The 15583-nt window shown below is 39.7% G+C and overlaps 1 protein-coding gene across 3 annotated transcripts in view; it reads left to right on the top strand.

Annotated features, from left to right (window-relative positions):
- The window catches only part of TSHZ1 (teashirt zinc finger homeobox 1), a 61479-nt gene extending 46188 nt beyond the window's left edge, over positions 1-15291 (top strand). The window contains exons 2-3 of one of the 3 annotated variants that reach the window (XM_065053012.1): positions 5528-8719; positions 10466-15291. In XM_065053012.1, the coding sequence (XP_064909084.1) occupies positions 5528-8712 (3185 nt within the window). In that variant the 3' untranslated portion in view covers positions 8713-8719; positions 10466-15291. Of the gene's footprint in view, positions 1-5527; positions 10102-10465 lie in introns of those variants that run through there. The other 2 variants (XM_065053011.1, XM_065053010.1) reach the window with 2 other exon arrangements.
- The last annotated feature ends 292 nt before the right edge of the window (positions 15292-15583 follow it).

Raw genomic sequence — 15583 nt, 5'->3', positions numbered from 1 at the left:
ACTTCCATTCTAATGTTGCCAGCAGGGATGAAAATGAACATTTCAATGAAATAATCTCGACAGAGCAGGGAGAGGAGGGGTGGATGGACTGATTCATCTCCAGCTCTCTTTGGTGATCCGAGCACTAATGAGAATGCTTGAATGTATAGTTTATCAGATAGAAGGAGAAGAGCAAGTAAATTTCTCAGATTAGAATCACCGTGAAAATATACCCGCGTGCAAGCTGCTTCATTCTCCAATTGCCGGCGTTGGCTAATAATTCGCAGCGTTCATTTTAAGGGAATAGGGGAGAGAAGAGAAGGAGGTGAAGAATCTTTTTGTTGGTTTTTAATGGGATGCCTTTAAAGGGTTATCATTCAACCTGCTAGAACCACAGAGATTGTTCTTGTTACAGTACCTTATCTACTTTTCAGACCCATGGCACTAGAATTAGAGGGCAGGCAGTTCCAGTATTTTGCTCCCCGCGCCCCCCCTCCCCGCCCCCCCTTTGCTGCAATTAGAAATGAAAGACACAAACCACTGTAGTAAGGTTATTTGGTGGTCTGATCGTCTGTGCTGCTTCTCAGCCATTGTCATAGCTAAGCCATATTTTTCCACTGTAGTGACACTGTAATACAGACACACACACAGATTTGTAGCATCTGTGCCAGAATTTTGTATGAACATTTGTATATACTAATATAGAAAATTCACAAATCTTCCAGCAGGCATGTTAACCTCTCACAATGTGAGATTTTGTATTCTTTTGCAAAACTCTCGTGACTCTTGTCTTCTGAAAACATATCCGTGAATGCGTTGGGGTTTTTTTTGTGGTTTGGTTTTGTTTTGTTGTTGTGTTTGTTGTTTTGGGTTTTTTTTTCCTCTCATTTTTCTGCAGCGAAGGAAATGTGTGGCTATAGGTTGTCTTTTCTAGTCATACTTCTTTGTCCAACATGTGAAATGTGTTTTTGTGTGCAGTAGAAGTCACCCCCAGCCTACAGTGCAGTTTGTGCAAGGTGACAGTGTGGGCTGTGAAAACTTCTGCAGCTGCTGTCTCCTGTTGGCTGGGTAAATATTAGAAGCTGTGGCAATGCATCTGTTGAAGAATGGTGAACATTCACATCGTGCCACTATTGTTCCGTCCCAGAGCAGGTCTTGATTTAGTGAAGAAGTTTAGACTTAAATCCATTTCTGTTTGTTGAAACTATGTAATATGTATTTTAGTGAAAATTACTTCAGTTTTCAATTGCTTTACTGAATTGTAGCATTCAGTACTTAGGTGTTTCTTCTGAATAAAATTATTTATTTGAAGGATTTAAAATTTGGTCTTGAAGAGTTTACTACATTTAATTTTGTCGACCATTAAAAACAATCGTTACTTTTTGTCCTTTTCAAAATAATGTATTCAATGCTGAATCCCTTTTTGAATGGGAAAGAATACCTCCGTAGAGACAGATTCCTTCAAAAGCACTGGTCCGAGGATACGGAAAGGTTTTATGTGAGAATATTTTTATTTTTAACTACATTCTTACATTTCGGATCTCTGTCTGCTTTTTTCAACAATGGCTCTGTATTTATAGTGTAAATATTCTCACTGAAGCAAACACAATGTGCTGTGCTACTCACATGTACAATATATAGCGTCTCATGTCCACTTAGATTAGAATGCGCAGCTTTTAACACTGCTCAAAGATGACAGTATATCTATGGGGAAGCACTGGCATCCAGAAGGCACATTTTATAAGCAAAAAATATTATCAAGACTTAATAAGAAGAAATACAAACTGCTTCCCCTAATTTTTAGTTGTCTGGAATATGAAGCTTTTTCCCCTTTTTACACCGTGCATTTGCCTGACTCTGTGCATGCACGAATGAAAAGGAAAAGCTGACATCACATTTTGTAATTTCTGCTTTGAATATAGTTTTTGTTGAGAATCACTGGTTATATCTGTTCTTGGTATTTTCGCGTGGTTTCGGCACACATGTAAACCAGCAATGCCTTTGCAGATGCAGGAATATCTGGAGAACATTGCTGAGAGTTTGTCGGTCACAGAAAGAAACATTGTCAGAAATCTGTCTGTCAGTTGATCTACCTATTATAATTTAGAGGGAGAATCTCAACATCTCATGCTTTTATTTTATATAAAACAATATTACTTGTCTTTGCAAGTAATTATAATAGAAGTATTTTTGCTGTGTTTAAAATTCTGAAGCTTATTTATTTGTCAGATTTCTGTGGGAATTTTAGTAAGACATACATGTTTTTAGAAATTAACATTCTTTATTTTGTATGCTTCTGAATTAGCTTTAACAGAAACCTTTTCAGTTAGAGAATTGCACTGACCTTGCAAAATACCATATGTTGAGTGTGCTGCTATTCATCTTATAAACATTAGTAGTCTTGAATGAAAAGGTATTGTGTGTATCCTATGGTAACTAAAGGAGTTAAACAAAATCTTTTTGCTTGCAGTGACAGAAATTAAACATTTCAGGTAAATTACTCTCTTTTTGGTTAAGAAGCGTTATTTCTTTGTGATATTTCGTATGACTACTGTACAGACATGTGGGTGTGCACATCATTTAAATTCAGGGGATTTTTTAGAATCTGGTTTAAATTCTGAAATCACAGAAAATTATAGTCCTGGCCAGTCGTACATTCTTAACGCATATATTGCACTGTATGTTGGTAAGGGACTAAATTCAATAGTGTAGTGGTCTCAGCAGAACCTAAGACGAGGAAAGTAAGTGAAAGATGGATATTTTACCCTGACACTCAGGTTTCTTTGCTTTCACAGTTTAACACTGACCTTTCACATAGTTTTAACGATCCTTGTGTGGATATCTCTTATTTTTACGGTAAAGTGCAAAAGTGCAAGAATAGAGAAAACCTGCCGTCATAAACAAATAAAGCAAAACAAAAGATGGGGCAGTGGCTCAACTAGAGTTTCTGCTTAAGCAGATATTTAGATGGTTTTCTATAGCAATTATAAAAATATATATTTATGCAATTTAGAATCAAGTAAAGAGATTTAAGCAGGATTCTTACAAAATTCTGCATCAGCTGTAGCAACATTCAGTATCTTACAACAGTTTCTTACATCTATTTGTTAAAAATATTTGGATGTGAAAATTTGACAAAATTGGCATAGTTCCACGAAGGTTAGTAAGAAGATAGCTGTTCACAAAAGCTCAGAATGCAGGCCTCCTCCGTTTTTAGCTTTTACTTGGTGTGACTGTTGACTGTCTGCTGATTATTACTAAGGTTTTTTTGTTGTCTATTTTTTTTAATATAAAAATGCCAGATGGTAACTGTCTGTTTTTAAGCATTTTAGGCCTCAGAGGTTTTTTAAATTTTTTTTATTTAAAAGTAATTTCAGAAGCAGAAACCGTGTTCCTCTATAACTGTTCTTTACTTTCCTGAAACTTAAAAATGTATCGTCTTTTGCTGTTAGAAATGACTGAAAACAGGTGTGTTTAATGAGAGAGCTAAGAGATCTTAGACTGTAGCTGTGGCAGTGAATTCTACTTGCATAGCTCGAGTTCAGAATTACAGCAGAACTACCGTGCTCAAATATCTGCAGAGCGTTTCAACAGCAGCATTACTGCAAAGGCTGGGAAGCTGACTGACTTCTTAGTTCTTTCACTGTTTCTGTATTTCTTTCTTCATTTTATGGACTAAATGCATTTTTAAGATTTTTTTTTTTTTTTCTTATGGTTTTATGATGCTTTTCTGGCATCTTCCTGGCCTTTGTCTCCAGGATGATTTCTGTAGTAACTTCTATTGTGCTTAGTACTCACCAGTCCTTTAAAATATATTAGAAAAACACCTGAGGCTGATGCACTGTAAGGAACTGGGCCCTGCTTAACACTTTTTAAAAAACAAAAGATCAAATTCTCTTCTGAAAAAATGTGACACTTAAAGGAAAGATGAAAGATGCAGTGGACATCTGAAGGTTCAGCGTTACTCCAGTGCTAGATGGACTATTTTTCCACTTTATCTCAAAACATCAGACTGAAGTACTTAGGGGCTGCGTTAAGACTGAATTGCAAAGGTGAAGCAGAATGCAATGCTGGCCATAATACTGTTACTTTTCCAAAAAAATAAAAAAAAAAAGTTTCAAGGAGTGTTCATATTACAATGAAATAAGGTTATTTCTATTTTTCAAAAAAGAAGTTTCAGAATATGTTAACAACTATGTACGAAAGGAAGCTCAACTTGTGCTTATGCTCTTCCCAATTGAAGACCTCACCTTTGTTAACATGATAATATGTATTTTTTTCATATCATATCTTCTGGCATTCTTTCAGTATTGTACCATGGAAGGGCATAGCCCACATTTCAGCATCCCTTGCTGCACAGTTCACCTGACAAGGAGGCATATTTTAATTTGATTACTGAACATTGTTTGCAATCCATGTTTTCTACCTTGACATGCTCATAAATGATGTACATTCCATTATTGTTGTGATTTTTTTAAGCTTCTTTTACAAAACTGGGGGAAAATGTGTACGAGTATGTTTTCTGCTTTACAATGAAAGTGTACATTTATCACTTAGGTACATGTAAGCCACTTCTGTGAATTGGGCCCTTGGAGTAAATATGTTTTGATGTAATGGCCATCTGCTCATGAATATCACATTTGCTACTTTAAAAAATAGTTTGATATAGATAAACACATAGTTTGGTAAGATTACATAGTTTCACCAGGTGGCAATACAATAGTAAAGTTAGATCTTTACCATAAGGCAGTAATCTAGCTGGGATGGAGGTCTCAAGTTTTTTGTTTGTTGCTTTTAAAAATTAATCTCTAACCTTTACTTTTAGTTGCTGACTGCTGTTTTCAAAATGATAAATGCAGGACTCAGATGAAAGGGTTATCCTAGCCATTTTGGAAAACAATCATAGCCTTGCTTCTCTTTTCACCTTGTGAAAATGAAAGCTGTTCTGCTCTGAGAGGGACCCAGTACAGCCAGGCACCAGGAGACCCTGGAACAGCTGACCTGACACGCTCGCCCCATATGACTCCATTAGAGTCAGGTGTCAGTGACACAGAAATGGCACTTGAGGCTGTAGCTTAAAGCCAGTTTGCCAGCAGAGACAGCCCTGATGATATGGAGTTGGTCAAGCCAGTGGTTCTGAGTGCCCAGGCCTGAGGGGTGAAGGTCAGCTGCAACGTGTTGCGCATATGTAGTGCAGCAGATATAACTCAGTGCTGGGCTATTTTGTAAGCTGGTAAAAACTGGTTTAGTAGGCTCTTTGTTGGATTTTGGTTTTGATATTATGGTATTTACTGTGGTCCTGGCACGTATTTTACTGCTGAAGTCAAAGTTTATTCTTAGATAGTAATGATATCAAACTAAGCAGGACAGACTGTGTGGATTTATAGTTAGAGAGTGTGTGAGTGATGGTGAGTTTGGTTTCTGGATATATCTTCAAAATTTGTCTTTATGGTTACTGCTTTTAGTACAGAAGACAGCAATGATGTAAAATGTGTGTGTTCAATAACTTTGTCTTGTTTTCGCCCCCCTCTCCCCTCCTGTATTTTAGCATATGTTCCTGAGGAGGAATTGAAAGCAGCAGAAATAGATGAAGACAGCGTGGAAGATGATGGGCTGTCTCTGGACATCCAGGAGAATGAGTATTTGTGCAATGAAGAAGCGGAGATCAAAGAAGCTCAAAGCTACCAGAACTCCCCAGTCAGCACTGCAACTAATCAGGATGCAGGCTATGGTTCGCCATTTAGTGAGAACAGCGATCAGCTGGCCCATTTCAAAAGCACTTCCTCTAAAGAAGAGAAAGAGGATCCTCAGTGCACAGACAATGTTTCCTATCCACAGGACAGCTTGGCACAAATAAAAGCTGTGTATGCAAATTTACTTTCAGAGACTTGCTGGTCCAGTTTAGCTTTGGACTTAAAGAAAACCAATCCAACCACCAGCAACAATGGAATCAGCCAGAACGAAAACACCGCCAGTACTGACACCAATGCCAGTTCCCAAAGTACTAGTACCTCCAGTACCAACACTAGTACCAGTACAACTACCAGTAATACCAGTAACAGTAATAGTAACAGTGGTGGTTCAGGTTATGACTGGCACCAAGCTGCATTAGCCAAAACTTTGCAGCAGACCTCATCATATGGACTTCTCCCAGAGCCCAGTCTTTTCAGCACAGTACAGCTTTACCGGCAAAACAATAAACTTTATGGGTCGGTGTTCACCGGTGCTAGCAAGTTCCGATGCAAAGACTGCAGTGCAGCCTATGATACACTGGTGGAGCTAACAGTGCACATGAATGAAACTGGACATTACCGTGATGACAACAGAGATAAAGAAGCTGATAAGACCAAACGGTGGTCAAAGCCTAGAAAACGATCACTTATGGAAATGGAAGGCAAAGAGGATGCCCAAAAAGTGCTGAAGTGCATGTACTGTGGGCATTCATTTGAGTCTTTGCAAGACCTCAGCGTCCATATGATAAAAACAAAGCATTACCAGAAAGTGCCTCTGAAGGAGCCAGTACCAGCCATCACTAAACTGGTTCCTTCTACCAAAAAGCGAGCACTTCAGGACTTAGCTTCACCTTGTTCACCTGAGCCAACAGGGATCACTGCAGAAGCTTCACTGGGTGAGTCTGCAAAGGATCAGAAAACTGCCAACCCCTATGTGACTCCAAACAACCGCTATGGCTATCAAAATGGTGCTAGCTACACTTGGCAGTTTGAAGCACGCAAAGCCCAAATACTGAAATGCATGGAATGTGGCAGTTCCCATGACACTTTGCAGCAGCTCACTGCTCACATGATGGTCACTGGCCATTTCTTGAAGGTGACCAATTCTGCTTCCAAAAAAGGCAAACAGCTAGTTTTGGACCCTGTGGTGGAGGAGAAGATACAGTCTATACCTCTTCCACCCACCACCCACACAAGGCTACCAGCCTCCAACATTAAAAAGCAGCCCGATTCCCCAGCGGGCTCCACAAACTTGGAGGAAAAGAAAGACCTAGAGAAGGAAAAGGTGTTGGTCAGTGAAACCGAGAAAAAGATTAAAGAAGAAAATGAGGACTCTACAGAGAAATTTGAGGCAACGACTTTGTATCAGTACCTCAGAGAGGAGGACCTAGATGATAGTCCCAAAGGCGGAATAGACATATTGAAATCCCTGGAGAACACAGTGACAACAGCTATCAGCAAAGCTCAGAATGGAGCACCTTCCTGGGGAGGTTATCCCAGTATTCATGCAGCTTACCAGCTGCCAGGAACAGTAAAACCCCTTCAGCCTGCAGTGCAGAGTGTTCAAATTCAGCCGTCTTACGCGAGCAGTGTAAAATCACTGTCGTCAGAACACAATGCGCTCATCCATTCCCCAGGCAATCTCACACCACCACCTCACAAGAGTAATGTATCTGCTATGGAAGAACTAGTGGAGAAAGTTACAGGTAAGATCAACGTGAAGAAGGAGGAAAAGCCTTTGGAGAAAGAGAAGAGTTCTCCAGTCAAACCCATGTCACCTGCCGCTAAAGAAAACAAGGACTTCCCAAAAGCGGAAGAAGTAAGTAACAAACAGCAGCAGCAGAAGAGCTCTGAGACAGATGTTCAGAAGGTCAAAAAGGATAGTCCAGCAGAAGCACATACACCAAATGGTACTGAGCCACTTAAAACAAAGGTTGCAAATGGCTGTAACAATTTAGGAATCATCACAGATCATTCACCTGAGCCATCCTTCATTAATCCGTTGAGTGCTTTACAGTCCATTATGAATACCCACTTAGGCAAAATTTCTAAGCCAGTAAGCCCCTCTCTGGACCCTTTGGCCATGCTGTACAAAATTAGCAACAGCATGTTGGACAAACCCATTTACCCAACCACTCCGGTCAAGCAGGCTGATGCTATTGACCGATATTACTATGAGAACAGTGATCAGCCCATTGATTTAACCAAGTCCAAAACTAAACCTCTCGTTTCCAGTGTGGCTGACTCTGCCTCATCCCCGCTAAGGGAGAGCGCCCTGCTGGATATTTCCGACATGGTGAAGAACCTCACAGGACGTTTGACGCCCAAGTCTTCAACGCCGTCTACCGTGTCAGAGAAATCTGATGCTGATGGGAGCAGTTTTGAGGAAGCTCTGGATGAACTGTCGCCAGTACACAAGAGGAAGGGCAGACAGTCCAACTGGAACCCTCAGCATCTTCTGATCCTTCAAGCCCAGTTTGCTTCCAGTTTGAGGGAGACCCCAGAAGGCAAATACATTATGTCGGACCTAGGTCCACAAGAGCGGGTACACATCTCTAAGTTTACTGGTCTTTCCATGACCACAATTAGCCACTGGCTGGCCAATGTGAAGTATCAGTTAAGGAGGACAGGTGGAACTAAATTTTTAAAGAACTTGGACACAGGACATCCTGTTTTCTTTTGCAATGATTGTGCCTCTCAGTTCAGGACTGCTTCTACATACATAAGTCACTTAGAGACGCACCTAGGGTTTAGTTTGAAGGATCTGTCAAAGTTGCCACTTAATCAGATTCAAGAACAGCAGAATGTTTCAAAAGTCCTCACAAACAAGACTTTGGGCTCACTTGGAATTGCCGAGGAGGACTTAGGCTCCACATTCCAATGTAAGCTCTGTAACCGAACTTTTGCAAGCAAGCATGCAGTCAAACTGCACCTTAGTAAAACACATGGCAAGTCCCCAGAGGACCATCTGATCTATGTAACTGAGTTAGAAAAACAATAGCGTCCAGGTAAGCAGCCAGGTATGCAAGTGACCACAGGAACATTGCACTAAACTTCTTCATAGTACTGCACTAGGCCTGACCTGAGCCTCTGAAATCAGTCTTACTTTTGTTGCTGAACTGCCTATCTGGACCTTGGTTTTTCTTACACTTATTTTGTAGTTATATTTATATGCTCTTTGTCTGATCTGTGCATGGTTATTTTTTGTTTCTGTTTTTATTTTTTTGTGAGTCAAAGTCTGACCTTTATTTTCAACATCTGTCCTTGATGTTAAGCTATCTTTTGTAGAATATAGTGGGAGACACTATTGAGAGACATTAATTTAGCCGTAAAGAAAGACACAAAGAACAATGATAAAGAGACATCCTAAAATTACAAAGTTGCCATGACAATAAAGGTCACAGAACCTGGTAGTGTCAAGTTTTAACCCTCTGAGAACTGTAATAGCATTTCTGTGCCTTTCCCAGTGACTAAATAACTTAACAAGGAAAAACAAAACAAAGGCTTAAAGGCATTTTATTCAAATAAAAGCTGTGTCAGAAGCAGAACTTATTTTTTTTTAAATGAATGAGCTTCTTTTTTTTTGTTTTAATGCAGAACTGGTTTGTGAAGAAATTGTGCATGCAGTCCTTGGAAGAAGGAGAGCTGTGTAGTATTCAAGGGGTTAGGAAGCCACAACTGTATAAGTTAAATAATAATTTAAAAAAATAGCAAACCAAGTTGCCACTATGCCCAAACCCTCTGGATGCTGAGAATTGCCACTTTATGGCAAAAAAAAAAAAAAGTATGCAAGCTGTTATTTAAAACAAGTGTAAAAATGTTATTTTCTTTCCTTTATTTTTTTTTTTCCTGTAAAATACTGCAGTTTATAGTTATTTACAAATGTTAAGCTTTGGTACAAGCTGACCTTTCTATAGTGTGCTGCATTGGTAAATGAAAACAAAAAAAATGGGGCAAATGTTGGATTCTGTTCCTTGTAAATTGCCAGCATCAGCTTAAAAAATACATGTTACATATCGTACCATTTTAAACTGTTCGACTTTCTTTGTACCTTCTGGCTGTATGCTTTCTCTTTTAACTTTTTATATTGTCATTTTATATTCGATTTCTGTGTATATAATGTAAAACCACACTTTTTCAATAAAATTTAGTTCCTGCAGCTTGATATAAATAGAGGAATTTTACTGGCACCTGCATCTTTCCAGATGCATGTACTTAAAGGAACTATCTGATAAAAAAAAATAAATAAATAAAAATAAAGCAAGCAATGCACTATGAATTATACATTTTGATGTTTTATCATTAATATTGTACAGTACATTTTGGTTCACACAATTAAATCCACTGTTTTCTCAAGTGTAAAATAAACCCACATGCAGTTCTTGATTTACATACATTGTCATGTCGTCATTATATTGCCTTTGAGGTGTTATTCCAGCAGTAAGAGGCATCGTTTATATAATCAACCAGCAAAAATCTGTTGGAAATCATCTCTCGTGATCTGTATGCTGACGTGTTTCATTCAAAGCTGTAATACCAATAACGTCTCAAACGAGATTTGCCATAGGTACATACTGTGAAAGGTACAGAAGCAGCGGGGCGCCGTCAATTAGCGACGGGCGTTCTGCTCATCAACGAAGTACAAGAAGGGCTGCAAAGGTTTTGGCCAAGTTAATTTTCCTCTGCTGTATGTGACCGTACCCGTAGCCACTTTCTGTGTGCATTCACAGACCGTCTCCTCCCTTCCTTCGCAGGCAAAACACCTTTTGATTTCAGCAGTGCCATAGAGGCTGCAGTTTCTGCCCCTCTAGTCTGTTGAATGCTGCGGTACTCGCCTCTCCGGCAGCGCTGAAGACCTCTGAGGCTTTGACACCAGTTTTTACTTACAGTACAAGGAGGCAGACCTGTGTTTCTCTGTACTTTTTAAATATTGCATTTTGAGGTAAGCTGAGTGCTATCATATCAGGTGTTTCCCTTAATCTTTATTTCTGTTCTGTTGAATGCAGATGTCATTTAGAATGTAAAAGAGAGCTGTCAGAGCCTTCACTGCTCTATCTCCTGAGTGCTTTGACAGTTACAGTGTATGAAAGCCTGGGATCTGCTATCCGTTACACTTTTTGGAGGGGCTGTTAAATATGAGGACCTAGAGGGGTTTGCTTTCACATGGTATTAGTGATAGTATTGTGTTATATATACTTGTGTGTATATATGTATATTTCTGTTCCTTCCTTTCGAGTCTTCTGAATGTAATTTAAATGTAAGATCTTTCCTTCAAATACAGCACAGTTCTACATTTAATCTTTAGTTACAACCCCAGAAATACCCATGCATTGTTCAGTTTTCTGCAAGAGCCTGGTAGGTCCAGGTCAGCTACATTTACATAGTATTTCCAAGCAGTGCAGGAAAGTGCCATGAGGTTTTTTTTAAAACATCCCTTACTTTGTTCACTGCTAACTACCTCTGTCCTTCAGGGGATCTAGCCATTTAGACATTTCAGTTCAATTACTGGATGATTGTGTACTTTGGGCCCAAGGGGTGGTGAGGAAGAATAACAGTCAGGCCTACGGCTGTAATACAGAGTCTTTAAATAATAACCCTTTGAAGTTTTGTTTACTTTACCACGGGCCTGCAAACATGCGATTATAGAATATGCTGTATTACATTGCAGTAGTGGGTGAAAAGGTTGAAAGGGAGAAATAATAGCTCTAAAGTGGGTTTGAATCTAATGTAAAGCCATTAAAACTCATTTTGAAACACAGCATGTAAAGTGAGTTCTCAACACCAGGTGACTCCCTCGAGAGGTGTTTATGACATTGCTAAATCCGTTCAGTTCTGATAGCTTCAGAATTGGACAATCACTCATCATCTCTGCCAGTGTCTGAAGAAAGTCCATTTAGAATAAACTAGCAGCTTTACCTGGTGACTGTGCTGATGTAACACTTTCTGAGACTGAAATATGAAGTAGATGAAAATTTGAGGGCTCTGGTGTTTCACTTGCTTAACAAAATGAAGCACAGTCGCAGTATGATCTTTATTCTTTGAGTTTTTGCCACTTTTGTTTGAATATCATATTTCTGAAAAATGTCCTTAAAAAAATTGCACAGTTTGAATCAGAGTTACTGGTTTCCTCAAAATTGGTTTGCAGGTTTATTTCTTCTTTATTTCGGTAAGATTTCAACAAAGGTAAGTTTGTGCTGGTCTATTAATTACTACTAAAACTGCATCATGGAAGAGACCACATAGCCTTTCAGGACTGGTCTTTGAGAAAAGAGATGTGAGAGCCTTAAAACCAGTAGTAGTCTCTGTCAGCCTGCAAATCTATTTTGTGACATATTCAAAATCCGTTGTATCTGATTCTTTTCAGAGACGGACAGAGCTACTTTTTTCAGCATTACATTGCTGATGTTGCCATGTTTGCTTTTATCTGTCCTCAGAGGGGAGGATCTTGGTTTGTCCATTTCACAAGTTTGATGTCTGCTTCTGTGCACTTTTCTGTATTGCTCTTTGGAGGCTGATGCAAACCACTGCAAACCTGAGAGGTCTGTGTACTGATGGCATTAGTCCTGAATTATGATTTTTTTATTCTTTTTTTTTTTTTTAATAGCATTTGGTGGGATATTCAATAATGTCTCTGTAATATAACTTTGTTATGAATTTCTCTGGGAAGTTACACTGGTGATAATGACACCAAACATTATCTGTCTTCATCATGGGGGCCAATAAAATGCAACTGCAAGTTTAAAAGGCATAAAAATATCCACATTAGCTTGCATTAGACTAATCAAGGTGCACTGCATTGGCTTCTGTCTGCAATTTCCAAAGCCATCTCAAATTTGAGCCTGTGATATTCTTTAACTAACGTGGCAGGGGTCCTGGTTAGGAGACCTCCAAGGAGAGGCCAGTTTCCACGTGGAGTGTTCTCACAGCTCTGTAGGTGCCAGTCTCCTGGCTGATGCAGCATTGAGTTACTCTCCCAGCGTGAAAGTAGCAGGAAGTGGGATTTCACCATCTTTTCACTGAAATTTAAAAGCAGGGTCCTTTTCTGTCCATGTAGGAGAATAGAATGCTAACCCAAATTTACTGGCCAGATACTAATCTAGATAACGTGATTCTTCCAAATTTTTGTTTTCACTGCTATTCTGATTGTGTTTCTTCTCATAGTGTTTCATGTGGCTTTGCATAGTTTCTCTTCATCACTGTGTATAGTCACCTTCATCCTACAGGTAGGTGGAGTGACCACATTTTGGGGTGAAAAATGCTATTCTAAGTAAAAGGTGATATTGTAGCTAAATGAAAATATTGATACCGAAAACTAGGTGTGTTTTAAGAAAGAGTATTTTACTATTCTGTTTAGATGTTGCAGATTACCTGGGATTAGTATAAGTTATGAAACATGCTTCTTTATCCAGCATCTTCATTAGCTTTGTGTTTTTGACTACCCTTAATAACAAAACTGATTTTAGAATAGTTTAGCACCAAGAGATCAAAAGTGCAAACACTGATACCTGCCTAATGGACCTGTTGATTTTCAGACAGCCAATATTAGAAGAGGTGATGATTATAAACACTAGACCTTCCCACTGAGAATGAGGAGCTCCAGTTACTCTGTTGTGAAGATCAATTTTTTTGTACACTCCTCTCTTCAGTTCTGTCTAGTGACCTGCTGAATCAGGGTCAGCACAGCCAAAATGTGTCTAGTAAGTATTTATCCTAATTACTGTAGCAGTTACCTCTGTTTTCTTCCCTTTCCTGTAAAAAATACGAAGTTTAAATTTGATTAGATTGTCAGGATTTTTATGTTTTTACTTCTGGATAAACTTGTTAATGCAGGGGAGGATTCATTATTTTAAAGCAGCATTTCTCTAAATTGTTCAGGGCACAATGGGTTGACCATCAGCACGACATAATTTCTGAACAAATTTAATACAGTGACAGTACACTGTACTTCTGTCCAGAGTGGTTGTGTCAGCGTTGTCTGAAGATGCAGGTTAATGCCTGACAGGTTCCTGACCAGGCTTGTCAGATGTAGGACACCTGCAGCTGAATGCCACGTGGTCACTTGAGGAAGGAGAATTGGAGTCTGGTTGCCTGCAACCCATCTGCTCTTGTAGGAGTCCAGAGCTGACTCATTTGCTCAGGACAGCATGTGTTATGAAATCTTAAGGGCTGATGGGATGCATTAGGCAAATATAGGCCAGCCTTCAAGGGTCATGCAGGTGGAAGTCGTCTCTGTTGGCACACACAGCAAGTTGTCCAAAGCCTTCTCCTTAGAGCGTGTACAAACTGAAGTTTGTATTAGAGCTTGTTTGTGAAGTACTAAAGTGGGGTTGTACCCATAGTTCCTGCTGAAAAGATGACGCACATGATGGTGGAATCCAGAAAGCAGCATGCTAAAAGTCGTGTAGTCAGAAATATTGCCTGAAGCTCCTGACCAGCAGGTTGAAGACTAGCCACTAGAGAATGCTCTCAGCCACAATTCCCTACTCCCCAGAAAGTTTACAATCAGAATAAGTAGTTGAGTTCTGTCCAGTATAGTCTGGGCTGGAAGATCCAATAGCTAAGAGCAAGCAGTTTATTTCAAATAAGTTCACTAGTGGACTGGTGGTGGGTGCTAAATCAGTTTGGCAAAACACATTAACCTGCCAGCTGGCACTTCAGTTTCATTATATCCTACAGTGTATCACCATGCTCAGAATCCCTTCACCTCTCGACATCCCTTTCAGAGGAGTTTGGATACTCAAGACCGCATAGTGCTGAGGTCGAATATCAGTCCTGCTGAATTACTTGAAGTTATGAGGTTTTGTGTTTTTGAATGGCCGTATACTTCACTGTATCTTGGAAATGAGCATTGTATTCAGATGCGGACATGCAGATTGGGTCAGACACCGTTTGCCACTGCTCTACAGCTGGTGGAGACCATTGCTGTAGAATCCTGAAGGCTGCCTCTGGAATTTAAACCCAGCTAGTGAAAAAACAGATCTCTGCCACTCTCACCTTCCTCTCTCCCCCTGGTACTTCACGGTGTATTGGGATGCGCAAATAAATTGTGGTTTAACCTGAGCATTTGTGAGTAGCAATGTTCTGTAAAAACTGACCTTCTTCTTCAAGTCCTGCTTAGGCTTAGTTTATTGCTGCACAGTTCCGATGTGTAACATCTTATTTGTTGTCATGGAAGCACTGATAGAGACTCAGTGTCAAGAACATTCTCTTCTCCCTGCTCTCCCCCCAATCTCTAGCACAGCAAGAACTGGCAGAGCAGCTCTACAAGTCACCATCATTCTGCAAGGAGTTTGAGGGTACACTGAGAGGGAGAGGAATGGGATAGCAGGGGATTTTGGTCTTGATAAAGGAGTACAAAGTTTCATGTTTTCAGACGACCTCTTCAGCTTAACCTGCTATAGCTGACAAAACAAGAAGTGGCTCTTAAAAACGCTGCCATTTGGCTTCAGGGTCTTTGACATCTCTTTGGTTCGTACTTATAAAGGTGAAGAAGTTGTGTACTGGATCACTTCTGTCCATCCCATGTTCCAAGGAAAAGCTAGATCTGTTGTAGGTAGGATGTGAGATTCATTAATGGCTTTCCTCCCTGGTATAAGTCACTCCCTGGGCATTTTCATTCTGGACTTTTTTTCAGTTTCGACTAGAGCACTTTGGAAGCAATTCAAGCCAAACTGGAAAAAGCCACTTTTATTCTGCAATAAGAAAAACTGCCCTGAGCTGCTGTGGCAGGGAAGCTGCTTAGTGCTACCAGTGTAGCTGTAATGGTTTAACTGGAAAATTCTCACAGTAAACAAGCTTTAAGTTTATTAATGCACAAATGCTGTCTCTAAAAAACACTGCAGCCTCAGACACTGCCCACAATTGGTGTATTA

Source organism: Columba livia, chromosome 2 (assembly GCF_036013475.1).
Source record: "Columba livia isolate bColLiv1 breed racing homer chromosome 2, bColLiv1.pat.W.v2, whole genome shotgun sequence".
In the NCBI taxonomy this organism is placed as follows: domain Eukaryota; kingdom Metazoa; phylum Chordata; class Aves; order Columbiformes; family Columbidae; genus Columba; species Columba livia.
This window is presented reverse-complemented; position numbering and strand designations above follow the sequence as displayed.